Here is a 27,363-nt window from a genome sequence, read left to right as displayed (position 1 = left end):
TCAACCATTGGCGCACAGTGCCCTAATTTTCAAGACAGTGGAAGGATTTGGCAATAGTCTTTGCTGGTATGATATCAAGTGTGTCCTGTGTTCCTGCAGCTGCTGTTAGCATGAACATTGATCTTCCTTTCCTATTTAGGACACAGCCGAAGATATACATGCAATTGATAGCTGTGAGTACATCTGGGAAGCTGGTGTTGGGTTTGCTCATTCTCCAACCCCCAACTACAACCATGATTTAAACAGGTGAGAAGATCAGAATTTTCCAGAACAGGCTAAAGCAGTGGTATTCAAACTGGGGCATCATGACACCTCAGCCTGAAGGCCCTGGTCTCTTTCCTGTTAAGGGGCGGGGGCAGGGGGGAAGGCAGCGACACGATCCCCAGGATCGTCTCGCTAACGGGGCTGCAGGGACTGGGATGCACTCACCAGTCCCTGCAGCAGCTGTCCTGGGCTACGGGGAGCCCTGCACGAGCATCTATAGGGCTCTCCAGCTTGCAGAAAGTGAGAGCAATCGCTCTCCACTTCCGGTTTTGCGGAAGTGGAGCGAAGTCACTCCACTTTCACTTTTGATGACCTGGGGAGCCTTGCAGACACTCATGCCGGGCTCCCCGCACCCCAGGACAGCTGATGCAGGGACTGGTGAGTGCACCCCAGTCTCTGTAGCCCCCCTGAGTGATGCGATCCTGGGGATCACGTTGCTGCCTTCCCCCGGCCCCTGCTGCCTCTCTCCCCTTCCCTCCCCTGCAAAGATTTACTGTGGTTTCCAAACTTACTGAGTTTGAAAACCTCAGGGCTAAAGGGATGGGTTTGGGGGATCAGATTGTGAGGGTGGTAAGCACTGTACAGGAAACTGAAGTTCCCAGTGGTCCTTTGCTGGGATGGGAGAGAATCCAAGTACTCAGATCCTTATTGGGATAAAACCTGGGGATCATGGCAAGCCCATAGTTCCTTTGGTGCTTGATTAAAATCTGGAAACAAAGAACTTTTTCAATCTGTGGGGACGTCCGCAATTAATGAAACTGCCTGAGATGACAGTTCTAATACAAAGGCCATATCTGAATGGCTGCATCTTTTCATTCCTCGCTGGCACTGTTTTGTTTTCTGTAGCTGGGTGAGTTCTATGTTGGGGATGAGGCCGAGCAGGAGGCACCACCTTTCCATGTTAATTGCTGCTAATTGTGCATAGGAAAATGTATTCATGGTCTGTGTAGTGGCTGAGGGTCAAGAGAACCACAATATTCCTGAGGGAATATTGTTCTTTGATGAATTCTCCACTGAAAGACTTTTTGTGCATGACAAAAAATCTTTTTCCCTTATGGCAAACGTGTCATAACAAAAACAGAGCCACCAGTAGAAACTGCAAAACACATGTACGTTTCTAGTAGTCAAAGGAAAATTTCCACTTCTCAGTGTCTACGGACAGGTTCCAACACAAAAACAAACCACTGGTATTTAGTGCTCTATATATGAAACCAATGAGTTAGGAAGGGCTGATCTTTTAACAGTGCAGCCAAGAATCAGAAACTGTCCCTCCTGTGGTTTTCTCTTCTTATGGCTTCATACAGCCAGGACTTTTTCCTGTTGTGTTTTCCAGGACAGAGCTATTGAAACTCTTGCTGACTTGCTTCTCTGAGGTCATGTACCTGCCCCCCTCCTCAGACAGCAGCAACACTAACCCCTGGGTCCAGTTCTTCTGTTCCACCGAGAACAGGTGAGAGGTAGTTGACTGCTTGTGATGTCTACTTCATCCCTTTTAAAAGGCTCAAATAGACATTTTGCATTTCTCTATTCTGTGTTCTGTTTTGAAAACCTCCTGTTAAGTATATATCCCATTACTATTTCTGTCTTAAAATAACAGGTTGCCTGACTTGATCTACAACTAATACCTTTTATTCAAACAGTAAATAAGTTTTTACGCCTGCCCGCCCCCCAAACAGGCAGTCCGTTCATTGAATTTCAGTTTCTTCTGAGTAGCAGGTTCCTATTTGTAGCTTCAAATACAGTATTTTTAAAAATGGATATCTTTCAGGACCAAGTTGTAAAAATTCTGCTAAATGTGGTGTTTGTATCTGTGTGTTTGTTAAATTGTTTGGTGGCTGTTTTGAAGGGGAATCAGGTTTTGGGACTGCTGCATCCAAAAAGGGAGCCAGTGGCAGCTTCCCTGCTAAGATGAACAGCAGAGGAGATTTTTTAAACAGGACTGTAGAAAGGGGTTCAGCTTCCTCCCTTCCTACATGCTGTAGGTTCTCTTCTGATTGCCACCCCCCCTTTAAAAGAACATGCCTAAAAGAGCATACAAGTTTGCATAGTATATGTATTTTAATACTATCCCTTATTTGTTCCTGGAGAATGCTGCCCTCTTGTGTCAGTCTTTTAGAGTCTTTCAAATTGTTCATACTCCTTTATTGCAGCATTCTTTTTTAAGCATTGAAGAGAAATCTGAACATTTTGGTGTTTGGCTGTGTGGTGCAAATCCCTGATTTCTCCTATTTTTGCCTATTTGTTTCTAGTTTGTTTGTTTGGACCTTTCTAACCCCTTGGAGGCTTCTGAGATGCCTCGGCATCCAAAAAAGGCATCCAAAAAAGGCTGCTGAGTCACCTTGACTAGGTGGCCGTTATCCTGGGATGCTGCCCTTGAATGTGTGCCAACCTGTTGGACTGTGAAGCCCATCTAATGTCCAAGGGTGAGAGATTCAGAAATCAAGTGACTTGGAAACCAAGCAATCCTCCCAAATGACCAATCCCCCAGGGCAGAGCAAGGTTAACACCAGCAGGTTATTTAAAGACAGGATAGGTGCACCAGCGTCACCCAGCTCTGTCATTGGAAGCAGCTGCTGCTTCATGAAAGGCATGCTTGCTCACTGTGCACTGTGCATGAGTATAGAGCTCATAACCTTGGAACAACATAAGTAACCTATGAAGATGAGTAATGCGAGTAGGGAACCTACCTGCTTAGTTTTGTCAGGGATTTGTTCTGTTTTCAGCTTGTCTTTTAACCACCATGCCAACCTTTGCCACTCACTTGCTACTTACTCTTTTTATTTAATGATCATTGTTTTCACTCCTCAGACTCTTCATAAAAATGCAAATAGTTATTATTTTACCTGCCTATTTAACTTGACTTGGGAAGGAAGCAATTGTTGCACCAATCAGATTGTACAACTTAGGGCGCGATTCTATCCTGCTCTGGAACAGGCAAGCCAAGAGGCTTGCTCTGTATCCAGTGCAGGATAAGTACCCAAAGCGACTCAGCCAGAGGTAAGGGGAAACTTTTCTCCTTACCTCTGGGTAAGCTGGACTTGCGCCACCTCCAGTGGTGGCAGAAGTCAGAGGAGAGCGGAGCAGCTTGAAACAGCTCCGAACTCCCCGAGAACGGGGGTTGGGATCCAACATAACTGCCGGGTTCCAGCTCCACCTCCCACTCCCCACCCACCTGCCCTCGGGGCTGCTCATCGCCCGCCCTCCCCCTGCCCCGGAATACCTCCTCCCCACCCACTCCAGAGTCTTGGAGCCTCTATCAGTGTGGAGGCTTATTCCAGCCTCTGCAGACTGGCGCGCCTCCATGTGCCGGCCTAGCCGATTCATGAGGAGATGTAAATGTGCCTTACAGCATGTTGCAACCCTCCTGGGCCAGGGCAAGGAACTTGTGCTGGCCCAGGTGCGACTCAGGATTGTACTGCACAGAACATAAAAACATAAAAAGAGTCCCGCTGGATCAGGCCAAAGACCCATCTAGTCCAGCTTCTGTATCTCACAGTGGCCCAGCTTTGCTACTGTCTAGTTCTAAAACAGTAGAAGGAGGTCTAAAATGGGCAGGAGGTCTGGTCTAGAGGATAGAGCCCGAAGACAACATCAGAAGGTCGCCAGTTCAAGGACACCAGCAGCTCCCTGAACGACTGAGAATGGCGAGACCTTGAAGCAGCTGACAAGCCCAGCTGAGTGATTCCACCTGCTCTTGGTGTGAGCAAGAAACGTCTTGGCTGCCCTCCATGTGAGAGATGGAGCTACTTGTCAGCCTGCGTGGGAGAACTGGAGGCCAAAAGTGAGACCAAATCAGGAAGATCCATTCTGAAATGTTGTTGGTTCTTGAAAGACAGAACCTCTATGATTGTAAAAATCCCCTTGAGGGATTTAGGAATGCCTGCCTATGTAAACCGCCTTGAATAAAGTCAGAGGAGTCATCCGATGACCAGAAAGGCGGTATATAAATACCTCATTATCATTATCATTATCATTATCATTATCATTATCATCATCTCTGGATTTTGAGACGATCTGTCAGTCTGGGAGAGATGCTTCCCCAAGGTGATCTCCCTATGCCCAAGGCTTCCTAGCCTTGGGTGGTGGTAGCAACCTACCTATTCTCAGTGTAACCAGCAAGAAGACTAAGGGTGCAATCCTATCCTGTGCTGGAACAGGCAAACCAAAAGACTTGTGGCGCAAGTCTGAGGAGAGCGGATTGGAGCCACTCTGTTCTCCCCGGAAGCAGGGGTTGGGATCCGGAATAATTGCTGGATCCCAGCCCTACCTCCTGCACCCGGTCCACCCCTGGGGCCGCCCACCACCTGCCTTCCGCCGCCCTGGAATACCTACCACCTACCTCAGAGCCTTGCGTTGGCGCAACCAGGCCAATGCAAGGTGCTCAGAGGAAGCCAACGCAGAGGCTTGTATCGGCCTTCGCAGGCCGGCAGTTCTCAGCTCCAGCATGGCTTCCTCTCGGGGAGGAAGGCTTCCTCCTGGCCTCAGGGGCTAGATTGCACTCTAAAGCAAAGAGCAAGGGAGAAGTGTGCTGTTGCTGACTACTTGGTGTGACACCCATTTGTCCTCTATCTTCTGTTATGAATTGGTGCAGTGTGTGGGGAGCATGCGGTTGCTAAAGCAGCAGAATAACCCCTCCCAGTTCATTGCTAGTGATGTCATAGGCAATTGTGCAATCACATTCTGCAATAACATGAACTGTTCTTGCTATAGTACCACTTCCTTGATGATTTATGTCAAGGAAAGATATGGGTATTGATGGTTCAGACCTGGCTCATTTATCCAAATCACGAGGAAAATTAATCCAAAATAGTCAGATGATACCTGCAAACAATTCCTGTCTGTCTCTTCCCACTAACTCACATTGTCTCTAAGATGTGTAGGTACTGTTTCCACTCTTTCACATAGCTGGTGAAAGTCTGGTTCTCTTCAGCTACCATCCTATACACACTTACCTGAGAGTAAATCCCATTGAACTCAGTGGGATTTATTTCTGTGTAGGCATGCATATGTCTGTTCTATTTGAAAGTCTTTTAATACATGTTTTATCTTCTTGAGCATGTTGGATCCTCTTTCAGGCATGCACTACCACTGTTTACTTCCCTCTTGAATATCGTCTGTGCTTATGATCCGGTGGGCTACGGGATTCCTTATAACCACTTGCTGTTCTCGGACTATCGTGAACCTCTGGTGGAGCAGGCTGCCCAGGTCCTGATAGTCACTTTGGATTATGACACTTCCACAAGCTCCAGTCCCACAATAGATGGCACTACTACTGGAACAGTCATGGATGATACCGATGTGAGTTGCTCCCAGATTTAGGTGTGTTCTAGTAATGTGGTAGTGGTGGAGACTTTTCTTTTCAGAGAACTTTGTAGGTAATATGTAGTAAAAATTTCTAACCAAAACCCTGCTTTCCTGTTTGCATTGTGCTGCACGTGTGCTCACCATTACTTTCATAAATTGCCCAGATGACAACAGTGACTCAGGACCCAATCCTGTCCAGTTTTCCAGTGCAGATGCTGCCGTGCCAACAGGGTGTGCACTGCTTCCTGTGGTGGGCAGTCACGGAGGCCTCCTTAAGGTCATTCCTTAAGGAATGTTTATTTGAGAATACATTGTGGCTGCATCGGCACTAAAAAGTTGGATAGGACTGAGCCCTAACTCTGTTAGTCTGGCTGAGAGTTATGCTGCCATTACTAGAGTCTTTCTTTATACCTAAATGACTCTGGAGACAAGTTAGTGGGTAGGGATTTCTGAACCTATGGACAGTCTGAAGAACTATCCAGTACTTTCTAATTGTCTACACTTAGTTTTGAGCTAAGATTGAAACGGGGCAATTTAGGCAAGCTTGCTATCAGAAGTGGCTGGTATTCTTTGAGCCCAAGGCAGAAGCTGATTGAAGAGAGCCCTGCTGGGGAAAGAAAATTGCAGAACGCTGGTGTGCCCTGGTATCCTCTGGGTTTTCGTCCTGGAACTCCCCCATGGATACGTGAAACCTTGGATACTGGGGACGCCTTTAAAAAGATAGGGGAAGTTTAAAAAAAATATTGGTAAAGCAAGACAGGTGTTTTACCAATCTTTTTAAGAGGTGTCCCTGGTATCCATGGTATCTGTAGATAACTGAAACTGTGGATACTAAATCTGTGGATATCAGGGCATGTTTCTATTTACAACATATCATTTAATCCTAAAGACTAACAGTAGTATTGGTGAACTTGGAAGATGGCTGAATATATATTTAATTATAAAATGCAAACAACTGTCAGATCAGGACCCCTTACTAAGCTTTAACTAAGTGAGTTGGTATTTAATATGTGTGCCTTGGGGGTCAAACAATATGTTGCATGCAATTGTGTGTGACAAGTCTCAACAGTCTCTTTGAAGGAAAAACAACGTTGTAGGGGGCAGGGCCAATCCAAGACCACCCAGCCTCTGAGGTAACATGCCCCCGGCACCAGCTCATTCCCCTCCAATATCACCTCTCTGTAGGCATCTCATGCCCCTATCCCTTGTCAGGGGCATCATTGCATCCTGCCTGATCCACACCACTCCTGTTTGAAATAGAAGTGGTGTAGTCTGGGTTTCCAGCCTGCTCCGTTTCAGCTCATATCAAACAAAAGTGGTGTGAACCAGGCAGGTTGCAGATAAGGCTCCTGGTATGTAAACTAAAAGGAAGAGGGATCGGCTCCAAATTGCCAACAGTGCCAACTTCATAAGCACCAGATAGGAGATATGGAGTGTAGCAGCCTTTTTCTCCCCCCTTCAGCACTCCTGGAAGGAAAACGGTGGGGGGAGAAAGCTCCTTGCTCTGTTCTCACATTAGGTTTGAGGCTTAAAGGAAATATGATCCTTTAAATATTGCACACGTATGCTGGGAGGGGAGTATTAAAAGTTTAAAGGGACACATCCTTTTAAACTTTAAACCTCATGTAAGAATGGTGCATGGGAGGGAAGGGGATGATCCTATTACTGCTTGTGTTCAGTGAACAGATCAATGTGGCTTGTGTCCATGGTGGACTGGACAGACGGTAGTGGCAGGCTTGGGTGAAGGGGACCCCAAATCTGCTGCTCCTTCCACTAGCAGCCTTGATGCAGACTGTATCGTGGCTTCATGGTGGGGCTGGCCATGGTGGGGGGGCATTATTAGGAGTGAAGAACTGTAGGTAGGAAATCCTTTCCTCACCCCCTTTTTTTTTCTACTGCACCTCTGCCCTGCTACTGCTATTCTCCCCCTCCCATTCTAAGTTCTACATGCATGCAGTGTGTAGTTCAGTCTTAGGAGAAGATTTGTTCATCTCAAGGACTGAGTATAATGGCCTTCCTGAAAGGAAAGTCCAAGAACTTGTTAAAAGCAGACATAGATAATAAATCCATTAGAATTTGAAATTTCAGTGTTGGTAGACTGAAGTTTCTGGAGGCTGCTTTGTTCACAGCAGTGCATATCTCAACATAGCAGGTCTGTCTCTGAGGGCTTGGGGTGTGTGGATTTCTTGACCTCTTTTCAGTCTTTTGTGGTAACTAGTTCTCAGACCCACAAAACTGTTACAATAGACACAAGTGTTCTAATGTCAGGGTGCATATGTGACTTTTACTTAATGAACTAACTAGTTCTGAATTATTGTCCTGTATGAATATACATGCTAACTAGTTAGCTTCAGGGCTGTTCACACTACACACTGCTTTTCTTCCTATCCACACTGCATACTGGTGAGGTCTCTTGTACTCTTGGATGAGTAGAAACAGAAGGAGCACTCTAGCCATTAACTTTCTGTCTTGGATAGTTGAACTAATTGGAATTCACTGCAGGATTCTCCTGTACGGAACCACTCCAGTTGGGGCTATCTGGTGTCCAGTCTGACAAATATTTCAGGACTAAGAGCATTCGGATGAGTTTTACAGTTCATAGTGTTTTGTACCACAAGCTGCACATTACATGCATTTGCATGTAATGAAGTCCCAATAATGTATTTCTTTATTGTTATTATTAACAGTATTTATATACTGCTTTTCAACAAAAAGTTCACAGAGTGGATTACAGAGAAAAATCAAATAACTGATGGCTCCCTGTCCCAAAAGGGCTCACAATCTAAAAAGATGCCAATCTAAAGAACATCTGTGGATGTTCACACAGATCTGTGCGAGTCTCCTTCTCATGCTCCTGTCGTCATCTTTCTCCGCATGCGGAAAAGCCCGGGCACGAGGAAGGGGGCCAGCGGCCCCTTTGGCGCTTTTCCCGGCCTGGCAATATCCTTGCAGACATGAGGCCACCAGACCATTCATAGCACTTCCAAGGCAGCCAGGCACCTCGTGGAGCTTGACAGTGATGTCGCTGTTGCTGAGCGCCTGGCGGGGGCATCACGGAAAATCAGTATTTGGGATGGGGGTAGTGGAAGGGATGTTGAACACCTTTCCATCACCCATTTTCAAACCCAAGTTCTATACCTCCCCAAACTGCTTCTTCCTGAAGGGGCTCCAGTTGTGTTTTTTGTTCAGTTTTTTTTTTTTTAAAAAGGGAAAATAGCTTCTGGAACCCCTGGGGTAGGGAGAAGAAGATAGGGCTTGATTTGGAGTGAACAACATCAGGAAGGAATAGAATTAAGCATGCTTCCTTCCTAGAACTGCTTTTCCTTAAAAGAAAATTCAGTGTTTGAGGCTTTATTACATGAATTGGCAGGTTATGAACATGCTGCAGAAATTTTTTTCATGCAAAATTTGTAGTTGTCGGGTATTAGCTGCTAATCCGTTTTATAAAAACAGTCCTTCCTGGTGACAGCACACATTTCATTATATGCAGAGCTTTCTCCTTCTAAGCAACAGTCTCCTTGTGGAGGCTGAAAGCTTAATTTCTATTGCCAGTAGTAATGGAAGGTATTCATTCATGTGTGTGCATGCGCTAGTTATTACTAAGAATCAGCACCACTCTCTCTGATATTGGAATTGGTCTGAAGTAATCAAGTCTGTAGTTCTAAGCATTCAAAAGCATCCAAAAGCATTCACTCTGATCAGCAACAGTGTAGGTTGCATCTTCAAAATGGAAGGTTCTTGCCTCTGTAATGGTTGCCCAGTTTGCTCCTGACTCTTAGGAACCATGTTCATTATTCAGGAAACCAGTTCTGCTCAGTGGCATAATATATCCCTACTAGTCAGCTTTTGGCAAGTAACCTTATGGTCCTTAGAATTCTTCCCATGTTATTACAAATTCAGCTGTAGAAATGCAGGACATAGGATAAATAGAATTGATTATAATTCTGGCTTTACCATTATCATTGAATTTTGAAATGTTAAAAGGTATTGAGGGTGGGGAAAGGGACAAGGCAGGAAAAGGCCAAGGAGAAAGGCACTGATTTAGATGAATTAAGTATTGGAGAGGGACTGAGGAAATATGTGAGGTGCAATTCTAGGTTTTATTTTCTTGAGCCACTTCTGTCAACTTCAAAGGGGTTTTCTTTCTTGTAACTGTGTTTAGAACTGCTGCCTTAGGACCCAATCCTATCCAACTTTCCAGCATCAATGCAGCTGCAATGCAGCCCTGAGGTAAGGGAACAAACACTCCCTTATCTTGAGGAGGCCTCCATGGCTGCCATCCCCACCTCAGGAGACACCACACACCCTGTTGATAAGGCTGCATTAGAAAAGTTAGATAGGAAAGTTAGATAGGATTGGGCCCTTAAACTGTTTGCTACTGCACCTGTCCAGATCTTCCTCAGGAGAAATTATGACTGATAACGGAATATTTACACTTCCATATTTTAGAAGAGGTTACAGTTTTTAGTCTCAGGGCAGCTGGAGAAAAGGAAGAAATTGTATTCCTTTTTGGGAATATATAAAAAGAACTTTCTCTGAAGAAGAGCATTTGTATGAAACCTTTTATTCTTCAGAATAAAACATATGTGTAGCACCTTAGACTTTTACTTTGTGCTTTTTGGGAACTTTACAACATTGGAAATGTGTTTCCAAGTGCCAAACAGCCGACGTATAAGTGGGTTGTGTTCCGGAAATTTGTTTGTAAATTGAGGACCTCTTGTATATGAAATTCCTTGAAATTTCTGACAAGATGACATTTTTATTAAATCTGACAGACAATTCTGATGATTGCCAAGTGCTATGTATTGGGATCTGCTAGCCTTAGGGAATCATATGCTGGATTATAATAATTATTACTGGTAGTTTGTATGGATTTTCATAAGTCATATTTATAACTTGGGGAGCACATATATATTTATATTTGCTGAAGAATATTAAGCATACAATTAAAACTTACTCAATTTTTTAAATGCAGCCCCCAGGCCCAGACAACCTGTTTGTGAATTACCTATCTAGGATACACAGAGAAGAGGTAATGTGTTATCTTCCCCCCCCCCCGATTTTTTTTTAAAGTTGCTTCATCTCCTCATACTGTGTTTTTCATAAACATTTTCTGTTTTATCAGGATTTCCAGTTCATTCTGAAAGGAGTAGCCCGTCTACTTTCCAACCCCTTGGTTCAAACCTACCTGCCAAACTCTACCAAAAAGATCCAGTTCCATCAGGAACTCCTGGTTCTCTTCTGGAAACTCTGTGATTTCAACAAGGTGCAGATCTGATTGGTAGTTAAGAATGGGGGGGGCATGGAGGGGGAGAGAAAGATAATGGAAAAAGAATAAAGGGATAGGAATGGAGAATCTTGGTGACTGAGCTTGTCTAAATGGCAACCTTCCCTAGTTTCACATTGTAGCAGTAAACTGAAAATGGGGACATTACTGAAGGAAAGAAAGATGAAGTAATATGGGGAGGCTTCATGAATGTTGCCACTCTTGCTGGTGCTATTAAACTCCTGGTATGTTGTTTGGATTAGTAGGAATCAGCATGCCCATCATCTCAGCATCTTTGTGGGTTACAGATGTTGGTAACAGAAGCTGGATCAGCATAGCTGACACTGAAAAGCCTTCCTCTGAAAGCAGTCTAAGAAAATAGTCTGCAGTTATGTTGCCAGCCATATGATTTCAGTTTCGTTGTACGAGAGAAAAATTCCTTGCCAAATATCTTTTAGTCATTCAAGATATTTAGCATGGAACAAGTATGGGATTAGCAGCACAGTCCTAACCAGGCTTGGGCTGTCAGGCAATGGGATTAACAGCGTCCTCTGTCATAAACCAGCTTCTGGAGGAGTGCTTAGCATGCTGTCGGTTGCCATTTTAGAACCACTGCTGCAAACAGCAGATGTTCTGGTGCTCACTAACAGACTCCACTGCATCTCGCAGCAAAGGTAGGCTGGTGGAACAGGACAAGGGATGGGTGGAATGGGGTGGAGTTTGAGTGCTCTGGCAAGGCTCATGGCACGGCAGAGTAGGGTAAATAAAACTACCTTTCTTCCCTCTCCTGTTGTGTCACGGCCCCCCCCCTTTTGCTGGGCACAGCACAAACCTTGGTGCTGCTGCATCAGCAGGGGGAGTTCTTGTATATTTTTTTCTTTTCCTACTGGGCCTCACAAAGCACAATTCTAATGATGAAGCCAAAAACTATGGTAGCTGCTGTTGGTTTACATGCCTTTTTCTTCTTTGTGGACCTAGCTTTATGGATGTATCGGCTTCATTTGTTAGGCCACTGACCCCTACACAGACACTGCAGAGGCCAGAAGCTGTGTGAAGGAGTTTTTCTTTTCTTTCCTTTTCAGAAATTTCTCTTCTTTGTACTGAAGAGTAGCGATGTTTTGGATATCCTGGTGCCAATTCTTTATTGCCTCAATGATGCCAGAGCAGACCAGTGTAAGTTTAACCTTAACTATAGTCAAAACTTGGCTGGAAAGGTTTGCTTTCTCACATAGGTAATCATTCTGATCAGCTTTTTCCTCTTACTGGAACTAATTCCAAAGGAAGAAGACTAATAGACTAGTTAGGTCCAAGTTGCCTTAAGTGATGTGATCCTACAAACAAGTCTATTGGCTGAATAAAAACCAGCTAATTATCAGATTGCATTCATATAGCTACAGATGCTATTGAAAAGCCTCCACCTGCTAATATAAGTAGAGTTGCATCACTTGAGCCGTATTGTGCGTTTACTTGCGAGTAGGCGTACTTGCCATAGTCTGTCAGAAAGGGCAGGCTGAGAGGAATCCAAAAACACCAGAATGGTCCCAATCCAATGAATGCAGCCTCAAAAAAACACCTGAGAAGCTCCCCCTTCCCAGCTGCAAGTCTGAGCCCGAAATGAAGCCACGTGGCCATGTTTACTCGCAAGTAAGCAGACTTGCCTTAGTTGAGGCAGGCTGAGAAGCTCCAAGAACATCAGAATGGTCTTCATCCAATGAGTGCAGCCCCCAAAAACACCGGAGAAGAAGGTTCCTCCCTCTCAGCTACCTCCCTCCCAGTCTATGGAGCCCTATTGAAAGCAAAGCAGCCTCACAATCGTGTTTACTCGTGAGTAGGCAGGTGAGCCTTGGCTGGTGGTCAGGCCAGGCAAAGGGGAATGCAAGGACACCAGAAGAAAGAACAAAAAAGAGACTTGAATGGTAAGGGGAAAGTTTTCTATTTTGTTTTCTATTTTGCACTTGTGAAGCCAGGTGGGTCTTTATTCTGATGTGCCTGAAATAGAAGAACTTTAAACTGGGCAATGGGGGGGAAGGTGTTATTGCAGGCAGACTGCAGAGTAAGCTCCGTTGACCACTATGGGACTTACTTCTGAGTAGACATGCATAAGATTGGGCTCACAGGCTGCAATCCTACCCACACATTCCTGAGAGAAAGCCCCATTGACCACTATAGGACTTACTTCAGAGTAGACATGCATAGGATTGGGCTCACAGGCTGCAATCCTACCCACACTTTCCTGAGAGTAAGCCCCATTGACCACAATAGGGCTTACTTCAGAGTAGATTCACTTGGTGGAACAGGACTGGCTCCCCCTTATTTAATTATTTTAATTTCATGCAAAAAATAGATCTTCCCCAACTTCTGATTTGTGTGCAAACAGGCAGACTTTTGAGTACATGCGGCTACCCTGTCACTTTTGGTTTGACCTTCAGTTTCTCTTTGTAGTGCTGCTATTCTTGCTACAGTGAGCATCAAGTCAACATGCCTGATGCTGTCTGATGTAAAAGGTCTTGGATGGCAGGAAGGAGTGTGGGTTCATTTTGGTCTTTAGTTTGTCCTTTACCCTTCTGCTGTTGTGATGTGAGGGTCCTCACACTGAACAGTGACAGGGTCTCCACCTAAGAAGTTATTCTACATTTTGTTCCTCATTGGTTGGTTTTGCTTTATTTTTAATTCCTGGGATGCCTCCATTGGCCGCTTGATTGATTTCACTCTTGTGCTTCTTTCCACAGCTCGAGTTGGGCTTATGCATATTGGTGTCTTCATCCTGTTGCTGCTGAGTGGGGAGCGAAATTTTGGGGTTCGCCTGAACAAGCCTTATTCTGTGCGAGTACCAATGGACATCCCTGTATTTACAGGGACACATGCAGATCTTCTCATCATTGTGAGTACGGCACTTCCTGGCAGTGCCTCTGCCTGTCTGATTGGGAAGGATGCATTTGGGAGAGGCAGGCAGGACACATAATTGCTCCTTTGTGTCAATTTCAGATTTTACATTTGCTGTTCAGTAACTAGTAACTGAAGTAACTAGACTTGCTCCCTTTGTGAATTTCATTCTGTGCTCCAGGTCTTTCACAAGATCATCACAAGTGGGCACCAGCGGCTGCAGCCCCTTTTTGATTGTCTTCTTACCATCATTGTGAATGGTAAGCAACCTTGGCAGTAGTGAAACATTCATACCTAACAACTGAGATTGGGTTTTAAATTTTTTCCCCAAATGTAACACTTGATAGTCCGACATTGTCTTTGGAACATCAGATCAGTTCATGCAAATGTTATCATGCATTTCCATCTCTTCTCTAGTTTTTTTAATATTTGGAAGTGGACACTATGAATGGAATCTTTTGTAGAAATATTGGAAGATAATCTATCCAGCTGCACACTTTTCTCAGTCTTACTCAAGACAGGCAATCTGTATTGTGAACATCAAAATAATTTTACATGAAGCTGAAAAGATGTTGCAGTACTGTGTTTTCTACAGAAGATGGCATTATCTGCCTTCACTAGTATGATGCGACTGTTTGTCCCCTGCTTCTTCAGTAGAGTAACTCCATGTGAGAAGACATGACAGCTCCCATTCTCCTTGCTTATGAAATTTATACCTGATGCTCTACATTAATAGATATGAGGTACAGCATGACAAAATTTACTGCTGTATTTGTTCAGTCATCTCTGAAATCAAGTGTAAAGCTTTTTATCTCATTTTAAGAGAGTGATGGTCTGGAAAACTACTAGCAGAAGAATCTGGTTATAGAATGTCATTTTTGACACCTATTGCTCTTTGTTTTTTTTCATAAAGCGCTGAGAAGATTTGCTGACAGAAGCCTCCTCAAGACGACCTTTTTCCATGAAGCCTTTGGCTTAAATTCCTTAATTGTCACCCACAACTGTAGCCAAGCCCTAATACATGAAACTGCAGTACAGTTTCATGAAACTGAAGTACATGAAATTGTACACATTCATACCTTGATAGCCTTGTCACTCATTTCTCTCCCTTATTCATTTCTCTGCAGTTAAAATTTTGGGTTGCACGGTCTTGGTTGGGGTTGGGAAGGAAGATACCTTTCTTTTTTTGTTTGTGAAACTCTACGTATATACTGATATTCCTGTATATATGATGATGATAATTTCTGGCTCCTCTCAGAGCATTCCCCTTTCCTCTTCTTTTCTCACCTTTCTCCAGTATCTCCATACTTGAAATCTCTTTCCATGGTTGCTGCTAACAAACTGCTCCACCTTTTGGAAGCCTTTTCAACGACCTGGTTCCTCTTCTCCACTGTCCAGAATCATCACCTTGTCTTCTTCTTGCTGGAGGTTTTCAACAATATCATCCAATATCAATTTGATGGTGAGTAGTTAAATAATACGTTGATCCTATATGCTTTCTGATACTTTAGTTCAGGGGTCTCCAAACTTTTTGGCACAAGGGCCGCATCGTATATCTGACACTGTGTCAAAGGCCAGAAAATAAATAATATATACACAGAGAACTGATGTGCTGAGAGTTTGATTGAATGCAGTAAGTAGGTGGGAGTGGAAGGACCAGAGAGCAAAATTGATTTGCACAGGAAGGGGGGGGGGATTTTTGGAAAAGTATCAAGCAACCTACCACACAAGTCAGACTTCTTTTGTCTCAGTTTCTGCTCTGTATAAGTTTAACATAGAAACTTTATATTTAAATTCCAGGTCTCCCAGCATCAGTATATATCTCATTCAGCCACCAGAGGCGCTGAATGTAATGCAGTGTAATTTCCATTACATTGCATCACATTCAGCACCTCTAGTGACTGAATAAGGAATATACCCATGCTGGGAGACGTAGAAGTGCATCTTTTGAGCTGTTTTTTTGCTCCAATGGCCAGAAAAAAGCCTCCAGAGGGCCAAATATAACCCACAGGCTGGAGTTTGAGACCCCACCTTAGTTAAAAAATAAACATTTGACAAAATGTATTGCTCTAGAAACACAGATCATTGATTCTTCATTACCCTAAAGAAGAAATGGTGCCAAATTCAGTCTGTTTTTATCCATTTCTGACCCCTATAAGTAAATTTCCACTGGCATGTTGGAATTTGGAATCTGATGCTTCCTTATGAGAACGCCTGGAACTATGCAATATGAGGAAACTCCTTCTAAGGATGACTTCCAAAAGACAGTTCTTAAATAATTGCTTATCAGTGGCTTAAACTTTAATTACAATACTGCAGTTGTCTAACTCATCACTTTATAGCATTTTTAATATGCAGAGAGTGCCGTAGCCTTCCGCCTGTTCTTCTTGCAATAACTTTATGATGCAAGTCCCTTGCATCAATCACTCATTCCCCTTCCACTTTCACATTGAACACATGGAGAGAGGGATAGGAGTTGCATTCAGCCCTCTCCCTCCATGTCAGCGATGCTTTGGGCAGAATGAGTGAATGGGGCCTCTAAACTTATACAGGCCCCTTCCAGGTATGCTTCTGAACATGCCGACATGGGGGTGAGTGGCAGGGCCGGTGGGCCTGGTTCCATGTCCTCCACATTTGGTGTATACAGGAAGGGAGAACAATATACCTAGCTTCCATTTTATAGATCAGGAACTAAGACAGAGAGACAACAATTTGTGAGTGAACCGCAAACCAAGCTGTTAGATGCAGGTGTCTTCTCAAATCCAAACTGAAAAGTTGGCTGTTGGATAATGATTTGTCCTTCCACTTTCTCCTGTTTTTAAATAGTTTCTTATCAGTATTAACCAAGAAACACTGTAGAAATTTCCCTCTTGAAAATGCCCAAATACCCATGATTGTATTACTCTTCCCTTTCCAGTGAACCTTATGTTGCCCTGCTTGGTGCCGAATTGGTCAAAGACTACCTTTTGAAGGTTTCAAATGGAGTAATGGCTTAAGAACTGAGCTGTAGCTTTGTGGCTCAGCTGTTGTAATTTGGGGGTGTTCAGTCTGACTAGAGTGAAGAAAAGGAGAAAGCAGAGAATGACTTACAGAAGCAGGCAGGGACTGGATGTCTGAGGAGGAGGAGGAGTAACTTTATTGTCATTGTGCTACAGCACAACAAAATTTATGCACCTTTGAGATACAAGCATAAATATATACTACAATTCCAACGATCACATGCTACACACTCACCCACACATTCTATACAACGTGCATCATAATATGAAAACAGTATAACAGAACATAATGCCCAGGAGCATGGTAACAACTATATTGCCTTATTCAACGTAATTATGGCTGTGGGATAAAAACTGTTCAGGAGTTGTGTGGTGCATGCTCTAATAGTTCTGTATCGTCTACCCAAAGGCAACAGTTCAAAGAACTTATGAGCCGGATGGAAAGGGTCTCTCAGAATACTATGTGACTTCTGCAGACAGTGAGATGTATAGTTGTCCTCCAAAGCTGGTAGATGAAGGTTGATGATGTGGATGTGATGAAGGGGAAGGCTGGTTCAAACTGCTAGGCTCTTGTACTGCAGGGTCATAAGTAGCACCGGTGTTTCCATCCCCTCACAAAACCCCAATATCAGGCTTATCTGCGTGTCTTTTTCACTTTCTCCTTCCCTCCAAAGGAAAGGTAGCAAATTTTTACCTGACCTTTTCTCCTGTTGTTGTGATTTCTCAGGTAATTCCAACTTAGTCTATGCCATTATTCGGAAGCGAAATGTATTTCACCAGCTGGCCAATCTGCCTACTGACTTGCCTTCCATCCAGAAAGCTTTGCAGCGCAAAAAGAAAGCTCCTGAACCCATATCTCGCACTAACTCCCAAGAAGGAGTGTCCATGGAAGGCTCACGACCAGCTGCACCTGCTGAGCCTGGGACACTGAAGGCCAGCCTAGTAGCAACTCCAGGCTAGTTCAATCTGTTTGTTGTACACGGGCTTGAATAAGAGATGACATCACATGAATTGGTTGAACTTTTGGTGCTTGTTCTGGATGGGTGAAACCATGGACCCTATTTTTGAGGGGGTGGGGAAAGTATATGTGTATACAATAACAGTATAGAAAATTCCATGGTATGAAATGGCTAATTCAACCATAATGTTACCATGTTTGCAGAAGTTACTTAATTTACACACATTTTTATGGTTAAATTGTAGAGGTTTATGTATTGGTTTTTTCAAGTTGAAGAATCTGGAAATTTTCTTAATTGAGTTTGTGAGTGTAGCCGACCACAAAGAACCGTGTGTTGCTTCTTTAACAGATTGAGCTGTACTCACTTGATATGGGCTACCCACAAGCCACCAAATCTGTGGGTAAACACTTCTTAGCTTCCTAGAGCCAAAGTTCACCTGATTATTGCAGGGAATCTCCCAGCACTATCATATCTTGCCTTTCCTTAGAAGGCGCTACATTCTGCTCTTAAAAGAGTGGAGAGAGATGTACTTATTACATGTATATCCTTCCTTTCTTCCATCATGGAGCTCGAGGTGGTATGACAGCATATCCAGACAGTGAACGGATCTAAACCTTGAGTAGCTTCACTAAGGTTGTTGAATCATATACCCTCAAACCATACTATAGGGTAGAATAAATGCATACTCAATAATAAGGCAAGCACTGGGAACTTTTGCTTTTTGACCTGAGTTAGAGTATTGACCCACTCTAGACCTTTCTTAGTCTCCTTGTGTTTTTTCCCCTCAAAATTCAGGCATTGACAAACTTACCGAGAAATCCCAGGTATCGGAGGATGGAACAATGCGTTCTCTAGAGCCGGAGTCCTCACAGTCTCCAACGGAAGGCAGCCCTCCTGGCATTGTTAGTGATACAGAATCCTGGAGTGGGGTAAGACTTCATGCCACTCTCATCATTGAACAAATTCTGTTGATTAACTAAATCTGTGTGGCTAGTGGGTGGGAATGCAGTTTTTCAGTAATTCAACACAATGCTATAATGAGGTGCTTTGACTGTAGAACAATCCAAGGGGCCTCAATGCCTTTGCCTGATATCTATTAGAATCAGGTCAAAAATAAGTGCAGACAATAAAGCGCAGCTCCCAAAATACAGTAAAATAGTAAGTTTCCCCTGGGGGCTGGGGATAAGAATAGGCCCTCAGTTTGGCTGTACTTGTCGTAAGAGGCGACTAAACAGCCACCGGGTAAATGGGACTCGTCAGCCTGGGGAGGCAGCTCATCTGAGAGAAGGAAAACTCTGATCCCAAACCTCCACTGCCTTGTGGCTACATCCAGTTATGGAAAAGGCTTCTGGAGTCAACCTCGAGGCAAAATCCGGAGCCGGAGTCCCTGAGCCTGTTCATGGCTAAACACAGTCTCGTTCTGGCAACTCCTGCGACGCCACTGGAACCAACCATATTGGCCTCTGCCTTTCCATTGGACCATTTCAGCGACGTGGAGAGGGGGGATTTGCTGCATGGGTAACAGCCTATCCTCCATACCTACTTTACCCAGGCTTCACACACTGGAGAGGACACTCTGTTCCAGAACAACCATTCAGAGCGTGACACCATAGTCTTCCGAGACTGAAGGATGCCAACACACAATAAGTACAATAAAGCAAATCTCTAATGCAAGCAAAACTAAGGGGGGAAAGCTAGATGGAAAAGGAACATTTTTAGCCCCTTGCTGGAAGGCTAATAAGGAGGATGTGTAGTTCTCAACTTTACTGGAGACAATTCCATATTAACATCACTCCCATAGAGGTGGCTTTAGGCCCAATCCTAAACACTCCCAGCCCCAGTGTTGAGCTTTAGTTGAGCGCGGGTCCTGGGTTCTGTAAATGTGCCATAAAGCATGTTTATGGCACCCAGTGAGTGGGGAGCACTGGTGCCAGGCCAGTCAGGCACCAGACCCAGCATCAGCAGCAGGAAGATGTGTCTCCACCGAGGGAAAGTTAAACTGATGAGCAGCGGTGCGGCCTCCAGGGGGAAGGACAGAATGAGGGTGGGGCAGGGGGAGGAATCAGGGCAGGAGGGGGAATCCGGCAGATCTCTGCTCCACCATACCCTGAACTCTGTGTTGGGCTGAAAAGTCTGACACGGAGTCTCAAGTCTGCATTGGCATAATAGTTGGCGAAGACTTGAGAAACCCCATTGCGGGGCTTGGGGCTTCCCTCAAGGAGACGCCTGGAGGCTGTTCTGCCAGATTCTCAATCCAAGCTTCACTTAAAGAACTTATGCCCACTCTAATTAGCTTCCCTTTGTTCCCCAACAATGGCCCTAGTTCTGCACTGCAATACTGCTGGACTCCACCACCAGGGTAGCTTGCCTGTTCAACCTGCAGAGTCCCTTGAGATTACCTAAGGGGCAAGTCGAATCATATGCAGTAAGGTGCTTCCTTGGATACCCTGGCCCCATGCTGTATTTCTCATGTACAAAGAAAGTCATGGTGTATCAGACCCAACTTTAAGTGTTTTCTCCTTATCCATGGGAACAATCAAGCAAGTATCTCTGTTTGGCTGGCACAGATTGAATGTCAGTAGTGCAACAATAAGTTCTTAATGTTCCAACCATGGACAGGCACAAATCATGGGGAGGGGAAGGTTCTCATGCTGTGCAGATGAGAGAACTACAAATGAAGCTCAAGGCAGATGGTATTATATTTTTATGAATTTATTTTTAGAAACTTTATTGGAGAGGGGATATCAGTCTCTGTCTCAAACAGAACTTTATTGTAACTGTAAATAATGCAGGAGTGCATTATTACTTTATGGTGATAATAAATAAATCCTAGGGACATCAAGGCTAGAGAGACAGAATATTCCATTCTTTGCTTCCCAAGCATTAAAAATACTATTCATCTAAAGATCGGTTCAAAGTTTTTGAAGATGAGTGAGATCAGGGAGGTGTCTGCACCTATCCAATTTGAAGCACTTGGATGTGAATGGTGAGCTATAGCTTTGTTGTAGTGAGATGCTGTAATCAGGCCTTGTGTAGAAAGTGGGGTCACCCAGAGGATCACATAGTGTTATGGGCTGAAGAGCTCCAAGTAATAATATGTTGAGTTAATGAACATATCTGTGGTAGATGTTGAGACACCACTGCTAGATCTCATCACCTTAATATGGAATTATTGGCCCCCAAATTGGGGGGGGGGGGAAGGAATCTCACAGTCCTTCAAAAAGTAACAAATAGGATTTCAGAAGTCATCATATAAAAGGGAGGGGAGGTTGTGGTTTGGAACTTCTTTGTATTTGTTGTCTTTGTCTGAGTCCTGAATATCTACAACTCCCTTCGAAATCATATTTTGAATTAAAGTTGAGTGGCACTTGAGTGGATCAGCCATATGCTTTTGTGCCCTTTCCTTAGGAATCGTCACAGCCCAAGCGGGATCGACGGCGGCTGTCCACCACATCATCAAGTGGGCAATGGAATCCAACTCCTGAATGGGTGAGAGAGCTGGGAAATGTTGCTTGTGAATAAAGTTGGTTTTTATCAGTTCTATGAAAAAGCCCACACAAGAGTTGCCCACAGAAAAACACCCTAACCCTAAGCCATTGTGTCCATCCACCCTAACCCATGCAGGCAAAGTCTGTGTGGGCTTTTTTCCCCATATGGGCTTTTTTTCTGGTTACCATTTTTCTCATATGTAGCAGGCAAAGTACTATACAATCCTTCCTTATTGGGCAACAGTGTGAAAACAGAAATTGTAGTGGTCCATTGTGAGGGCTGAAAGGCATAGCACCGGCTTACTGTTCTCTGCAGTACCTCACTGCGCATGCCCCCATGGCAGTAGCATGCTGAGTTGTCAGTTTGGATGATAATGTGCATCGTTTCCTATTCTGCAATGTATACTGTGGATGGAATCAACTGTGCATCTGCTCTGCTAACTTCTGGGATACATAGGAATTTGCTTCATCTTTGCCTATTGCCTTAATTCCAACTGACCAGAAACTGATCCAATTCAGCACCTGTTGAATCAGTGATGGTTTACAAACTTCTTTAAAACCAGAAGATTCTGCCTGCCTGTTGAGATGAACAACCATATGTTAACTCTGCAAAAGAAAATTTGTCTTCCTTGTTGTCATCTGTGGCTCTACATTCTCTGCAAAAGGAGTGGGTTTATTATTGATATGTTTCATCCACAATCTTCAGATAAACTATTCTTCTGCAAAATATCCTCAATAGCTAATGACTGTTTTTCCTTTGTTGAATCCTGTTTAACCCTGGTAAGATAGGGGAACAAATAAGCCTGTTTTGCTAGTGAGTGAACTTGGGACGCTTCACTCTAGCAAGGAGAGAAACTCAAGGTGACTCAAAGCCAACAGAGCAGGAATGGAATCCACAGCAACTGCTGAATCAAACTCATTTCTTCATAGTCAGGGCCATTTTCTCTCCACGTTCATGACAAAAGGTGTGTGCCCTAGTCTTCCTGGCAACACTATCCCAAATCTCTGCTGGGATTCCTGGTCACTTTATCTTGTTTCTTATGCATTACTGTTCAAGGGTATCCTGCCTTTTATCCTGTTATATCATTGAGTTATTTGAAGGCACTGAAATGTTCTACTACTTCTTTCCTGTGCAGGTGGTGTCTTGGAAGTCAAAGCTGCCCCTGCAAACAATCATGAGGTTGTTACAGGTCCTGGTTCCCCAGGTAGAGAAGATTTGTATTGACAAGTAAGTGTCTAAGGTCCCTTGAATAAAATCTGATGGAGAGGTTAAAAGATAAGATTTTCTTATTGGGGTACTAGAGATGTCATCAGTCCTGTGATCAGGACCCACTCTCTGCTCATGGTTCTGCAAATGTTGGGAGAGGAACTACTATTACTGTTGACTGGGGTTTGATTGGAACATGGATAATATCAAGTTTAACATTTAGCCAGAGTATCAACTGCAAATACATAGAGTCTTGAACTCCACCAGCATGATGCTCTTCTTTGGTCTTTGTGCATTCAAAGGCAAAATTCTTCTCACTTGGTTCCTTGTAAACTCAGCATCACAACTACACTTTTGTGTGTATCAAAGAAAATTACTAGGTTCTCATGGATACATTCTGTAGAAATTCTTGAGAGTTCTAGAGACTTTTTATTTCACCCTTGTACATTATTTTATTGGGGGGGGGGGAGAGAGCTTACATACTTTAATAGGAAGCGAAGTCTATGTTAGCAGTGCATCCCCCTCATGCCACAGCAGAAAGAACATGGGTACATGTGTGCTGTCTGCCTACAGGGGCCTCACAGATGAGTCTGAGATCCTGAAGTTCTTACAGCATGGCACACTGGTGGGGCTACTCCCTGTACCTCATCCCATCTTGATCCGCAAATACCAGGCCAACTCTGGTACTGCTATGTGGTTCCGCACCTACATGTGGGGAGTTATTTATCTGAGGTAAGTCAAACTGGATACAAACGCAGTTGCATCTCTTCTTACCAGTAGTGTGACTGAGGAATTCTGTAGAGCCAGAAGTCATGCCCAAAAGTGTGCTTTGTTTTAGGTTAAATGACTGGAACCAAAAGTGATCTTCATACTATGAACAGAAGGGTTGCAGCTATTTCTATAAATTTGGTACATGCCATTTACATAACACTTGTGGTAGATGCTAGGCCACTGATGCTGAGCATGTTAGGCTGCTACTTCTACAGTACAAACAATATTACCAGAACCTGTACCGGGAATAGCTTATCAGTTTCAGTAAATAATGCTTAGCTGCCTTAGCAAGGACTCGTCAGATTCTTTTTTTTTTTTAAGCGACTACTCAGACTTTTTTTTTACTAGATCTGCTGGAAATAGCATGAGAAGCAATGAATTTAAATTGCAAGAAGGATTATTAAGTAAAAGCACTAATTAAATTTCCTAGGTATAAGAAAAATTCCATAATAGATCACAATGCTTTGGAAATATTAAGAAAAATCTTTCCTTTTGAGATTTTCAGTGAGCGGCTATATGGACTTCTATGGAGGAGCCTTCAGCTGCAAACCTATGCATACTTTTCTGGGAGTAAGCCTGTTGAACACAGTGGAACTTACTTCTGGGCAAACTTGCATAGGATTGTGGGGCAAGGTTTAGATGGTTCTTTTTGAATTAAATGAGAACAGTTTCACTAAATGTTGATTCTGAGTCCTTAAGACATGCTGCCATCTCATGTTATAGATCAGGGATGTCAAACTCATTTCATACATTGGGCTGACCAGAAATAAGCACTTTTTTCTCACTTAGGAACACATTAGCTGCAAATGACAGAAACGAAAATATGCAAATCTTGATCATATTTCAAGATATAGCAGAGACCAATTATCATGCAGACCACCTTTTGAACAGTTATACCTCAGCACTGCTCAGCAGCTGAGAGCCCAAGGGCCAGACAAAAAGCTTCCATGGGCTGCATCTGGCCCCTACGCCTTATGTATGACACCCTTGTAATAGATTATACCCCCTGCCCTTTCCATGGGTACTTAATGTAATATTTTCGCCATTTCAAATAAGGACTGACACTTTCAGAATTCTAACAAGACAAAAGGACACTTTTATCCAATCCTGATAGCATGATGTGGCTTGGGAACACTGAGAGTAAGTGAAATTATAATTATAATGCTTTAATTGTGAGTAGTATTGCAGGCAAAATTGTGGAAAAGCTTGTTATGAGAAATCACAGTTGCTTAGTGCAACTTGTCGTCATGTCCATACATGCAAGGATCTGGATAGAAGTCAATTTGGGCTATCTAGTATCTAGATTACCACAAGGACTGATGGGTTCAGTCAGCATACTCAGGTATAGTATATGTAAGGTGTCTGCAAGGGAGTTCGACATAGGCCTGACAAGTTATATCTTTGGATGATGGATACCACTTTGTTGATTCGTTATGGTTTTTATACTATTGTTATATGGAGCTGGGGAACTGACTTTAGCAGAAAATTCACCAGAGAGGAAAGGGTTAAGAAACCACCACCACCCAGTCATGCCCAGATTATAATCTCTGTGGCTTTATTTTGTAAAACAAAAGAAAAAAACTGAAGTTGGAGACATTACAGGGCTGAGCTTCACTTATAATTCAGCCTTCAGTAGTCTCAGATCCATTGTCTGCAAAGGTATAAAAGTATTGTGCCCTACACAAGTATGTAGGGCCTTGTGACTAGGTATTGTGTCACAACACCTTGTGAAGGTATTGTGACTTGTGCCCAACACAGAAAAATGAGTGTTTGTTTCTCTTCAGGAATGTGGATCCTCCCATCTGGTATGACACAGATGTAAAGCTGTTTGAAATTCAACGAGTCTAAGGAATGGAAAGAGAGAGGAAACTTGCCTCTATTCAAGAAAAACATTGGAAACCAGGATCTTGCTGTGCGCTTCTTCATCACAGCACTTCCCTCATTTCACTGCCTGATGAGTGATCCGGAGGATAATCACATCCATTTACTGACCTGCCACTTTGAAACTCAGAGAATCTCCCAAACAATCTTTCCCAGCTCCAAGGATTGTTGATGGAAAGATGCACGAGGACAAGGCAGCTTTGGTGGTTATATACTAAAAACCAAACCATATCTCATCAGCCATCCTTGTGCTCCTTTGTGCAATTCTGAACCTGACTAGCTAGAGAAGCAATTTTTTCACTCCCTAGTCAGGTTCAGCCTAACTTTAAAAAGACACTGAATGTAAAGAGTTAAAAAACTGGACCAATGAAGGAAATGCTGCTGTAAGTGGTAGCTCTGTATTTCTTTTCCAAAGAATGTATCCAAACTTCCCTTCATGTTACCAAGCCCCTTGCTGCTGTCATGTGTTACTGTACCTTGGCAGGGTGAGGTAGTAGCTTCACTAACTAAATGACACTGGAGTTCTATTTATTTAAGCTATTTCAGATCCATCTTCTGGGTTTGGTCCTTTCTTCCTTGCCTCTGGAAATGTGCTTTGCACCTGATGCTGTAATGTAGCATCCAAATTCCTGTTCCTCATCTTTTTTCAGAGGCTGCCCTTTCTAAAAGGTGGGTGTCTAAGATGTGTGTCATATTGTTTTTAGTCAGTGTTTAATGCAAACCTGGGAAGGAAGAATTCAACCTCACTCTGTAACAGGAGGACCTTGTTTCCTCTCATGTCTCCAAGTTGGTTAGACAGGCAGAATTGTTGCTTGAAAAGCTGGTTCTAATGTGGGAGCACTTGAGAAAGGGTGGGAGGGGCCACTGGGCGCATTTGATTGTTCAGGGCTTTAGAGGGAATTGTTTTAACAGGTCAAATGCAGGTGGTAAGACCTGTAATGGTGTTGAATTCATTAGAATTCAACACCACAGAGTTATTTCTGTCAATTAAACTAGATTGTAATAGATTCAAATAAGAACAAAAATGTGAAGCTATTTCTTGGAGACTTCACACAGGATTGGCATGGTCAATAGAATGCATGACTTGGGGTCTGAGCTCAGGTTATTTAACTGCTTTTCATGATACCAGCTGACACCCCTTGAGTATCTAGCAGGGCCTACTCACATGGTCCATGGGCCACTGTTTGGGATCATGGGTGTATAGGACTGCACTTGCTTTGCAGGTGTGTTCTGTAGTCATTGCCTATTTACCCCATCGGGGTCGCTCTGACTCTGAAGTAGAAGTTCTCAAGATCTGAGAGGCCATTTTACTGTAGACCTCTTCTTTTTTCACAGAGGTGGTTAAGCTAAAGATTGCCATCCCATGTCATAGAAAAGAATAAGTAGGTGTGCCAGCCTTAGGTCCAATATAACTTGCTTATTTTTGTTCAGAATAAACAAAGAACTAGGTTATTCTACATAGGCCAATTCTAGATGTTATCTAGATCTTATATTTTGAAAGTCAAATAATAAAACCACTTTTTTCTACTTGTCCTTTTCAGCCCCTTGAAATTCTCTTACCTTTTCCTCACTGATCAAGCTTCATCTGTTCACCCTTTCGCCCACACTGGTCACCCTCTGATCTATATTTTCCTTTCAATAGCTCTTGTCTCTCAAATGTGACTTAGTAGTGCCCTAGTGAGGGGCTGACTGATTGTACCATGTTTGAACTTCATAGTGGGGGAAAGCTCCCTGTGAGACACTGGTTACTGCTTGGAAGTAGTAAGTGCTAAACTCAAGCAGTAAGTTAAGGCACTGGTTACTCCTTGCCCCCCCCCCATATATACACTTTGTGATCTCCAATCTTTTTATTTGATGTTAATGTGTTTTTCTTGTGAATTTATCTGGACTTTTGCATTCTTTAGTGTTTTAAATCCAATCTTTGTTCCATGAAAAATCAAAATTGCACTGTAAACTATTTGCTTACATTATAGAGATAATTTTATCTTTAACACTGCAGCTAAAGATAAATTTATCTTTTAACATTACTCTGTCTGTATCATAAGATGTTTATGAGCTTGTTTGTGTTACTGTTTGATTTATGATGATCTGTTTGTCCTTCGCAACATGTACCATTCCATTAAAGGCATGAGCCTGCACAGGGGCTCTTGGTTCAATACTTTTCTGTTTAAACTGGAAGTGGCGCCTGGGAGAAAAAATGGGGCAGCAGAATTTGTCTAGGATAGGTCACAGTTTTTCATAGCAGCTAACAGGGAAGGATGGTTGTGAGCTGTGCCTGGAAGCTTCCTAACTTTACAGAGATAAGGTGTGTAGAATACCTAGAGAGAGATACATAAGTCAA

At 43.4% G+C, this 27,363-nt stretch overlaps 1 protein-coding gene across 1 annotated transcript in view; it reads left to right on the top strand.

The window, feature by feature from the left end:
- Nucleotides 1-27,363, top strand: part of HID1 (HID1 domain containing) — a 50,371-nt gene extending 23,008 nt beyond the window's left edge. Inside the window, exons 5-19 of the mRNA XM_066615025.1 lie at nucleotides 140-246; nucleotides 1,598-1,714; nucleotides 5,340-5,562; nucleotides 10,544-10,600; nucleotides 10,694-10,834; nucleotides 11,917-12,007; nucleotides 13,564-13,715; nucleotides 13,899-13,977; nucleotides 15,015-15,179; nucleotides 17,444-17,671; nucleotides 18,471-18,604; nucleotides 21,084-21,164; nucleotides 22,300-22,391; nucleotides 22,944-23,102; nucleotides 24,926-27,363. Of these exons, the coding sequence (XP_066471122.1) occupies nucleotides 140-246; nucleotides 1,598-1,714; nucleotides 5,340-5,562; nucleotides 10,544-10,600; nucleotides 10,694-10,834; nucleotides 11,917-12,007; nucleotides 13,564-13,715; nucleotides 13,899-13,977; nucleotides 15,015-15,179; nucleotides 17,444-17,671; nucleotides 18,471-18,604; nucleotides 21,084-21,164; nucleotides 22,300-22,391; nucleotides 22,944-23,102; nucleotides 24,926-24,989 (1,890 nt within the window). The 3' untranslated portion in view covers nucleotides 24,990-27,363. The remainder of the gene's footprint in view (nucleotides 1-139; nucleotides 247-1,597; nucleotides 1,715-5,339; nucleotides 5,563-10,543; nucleotides 10,601-10,693; nucleotides 10,835-11,916; nucleotides 12,008-13,563; nucleotides 13,716-13,898; nucleotides 13,978-15,014; nucleotides 15,180-17,443; nucleotides 17,672-18,470; nucleotides 18,605-21,083; nucleotides 21,165-22,299; nucleotides 22,392-22,943; nucleotides 23,103-24,925) is intronic.

Source organism: Tiliqua scincoides, chromosome 2 (genome assembly GCF_035046505.1).
Source record: "Tiliqua scincoides isolate rTilSci1 chromosome 2, rTilSci1.hap2, whole genome shotgun sequence".
Classification (NCBI taxonomy): domain Eukaryota; kingdom Metazoa; phylum Chordata; class Lepidosauria; order Squamata; family Scincidae; genus Tiliqua; species Tiliqua scincoides.
Note: the sequence above shows the minus strand (reverse complement) of the source record. Positions and strands in the feature narration are given on the sequence as shown.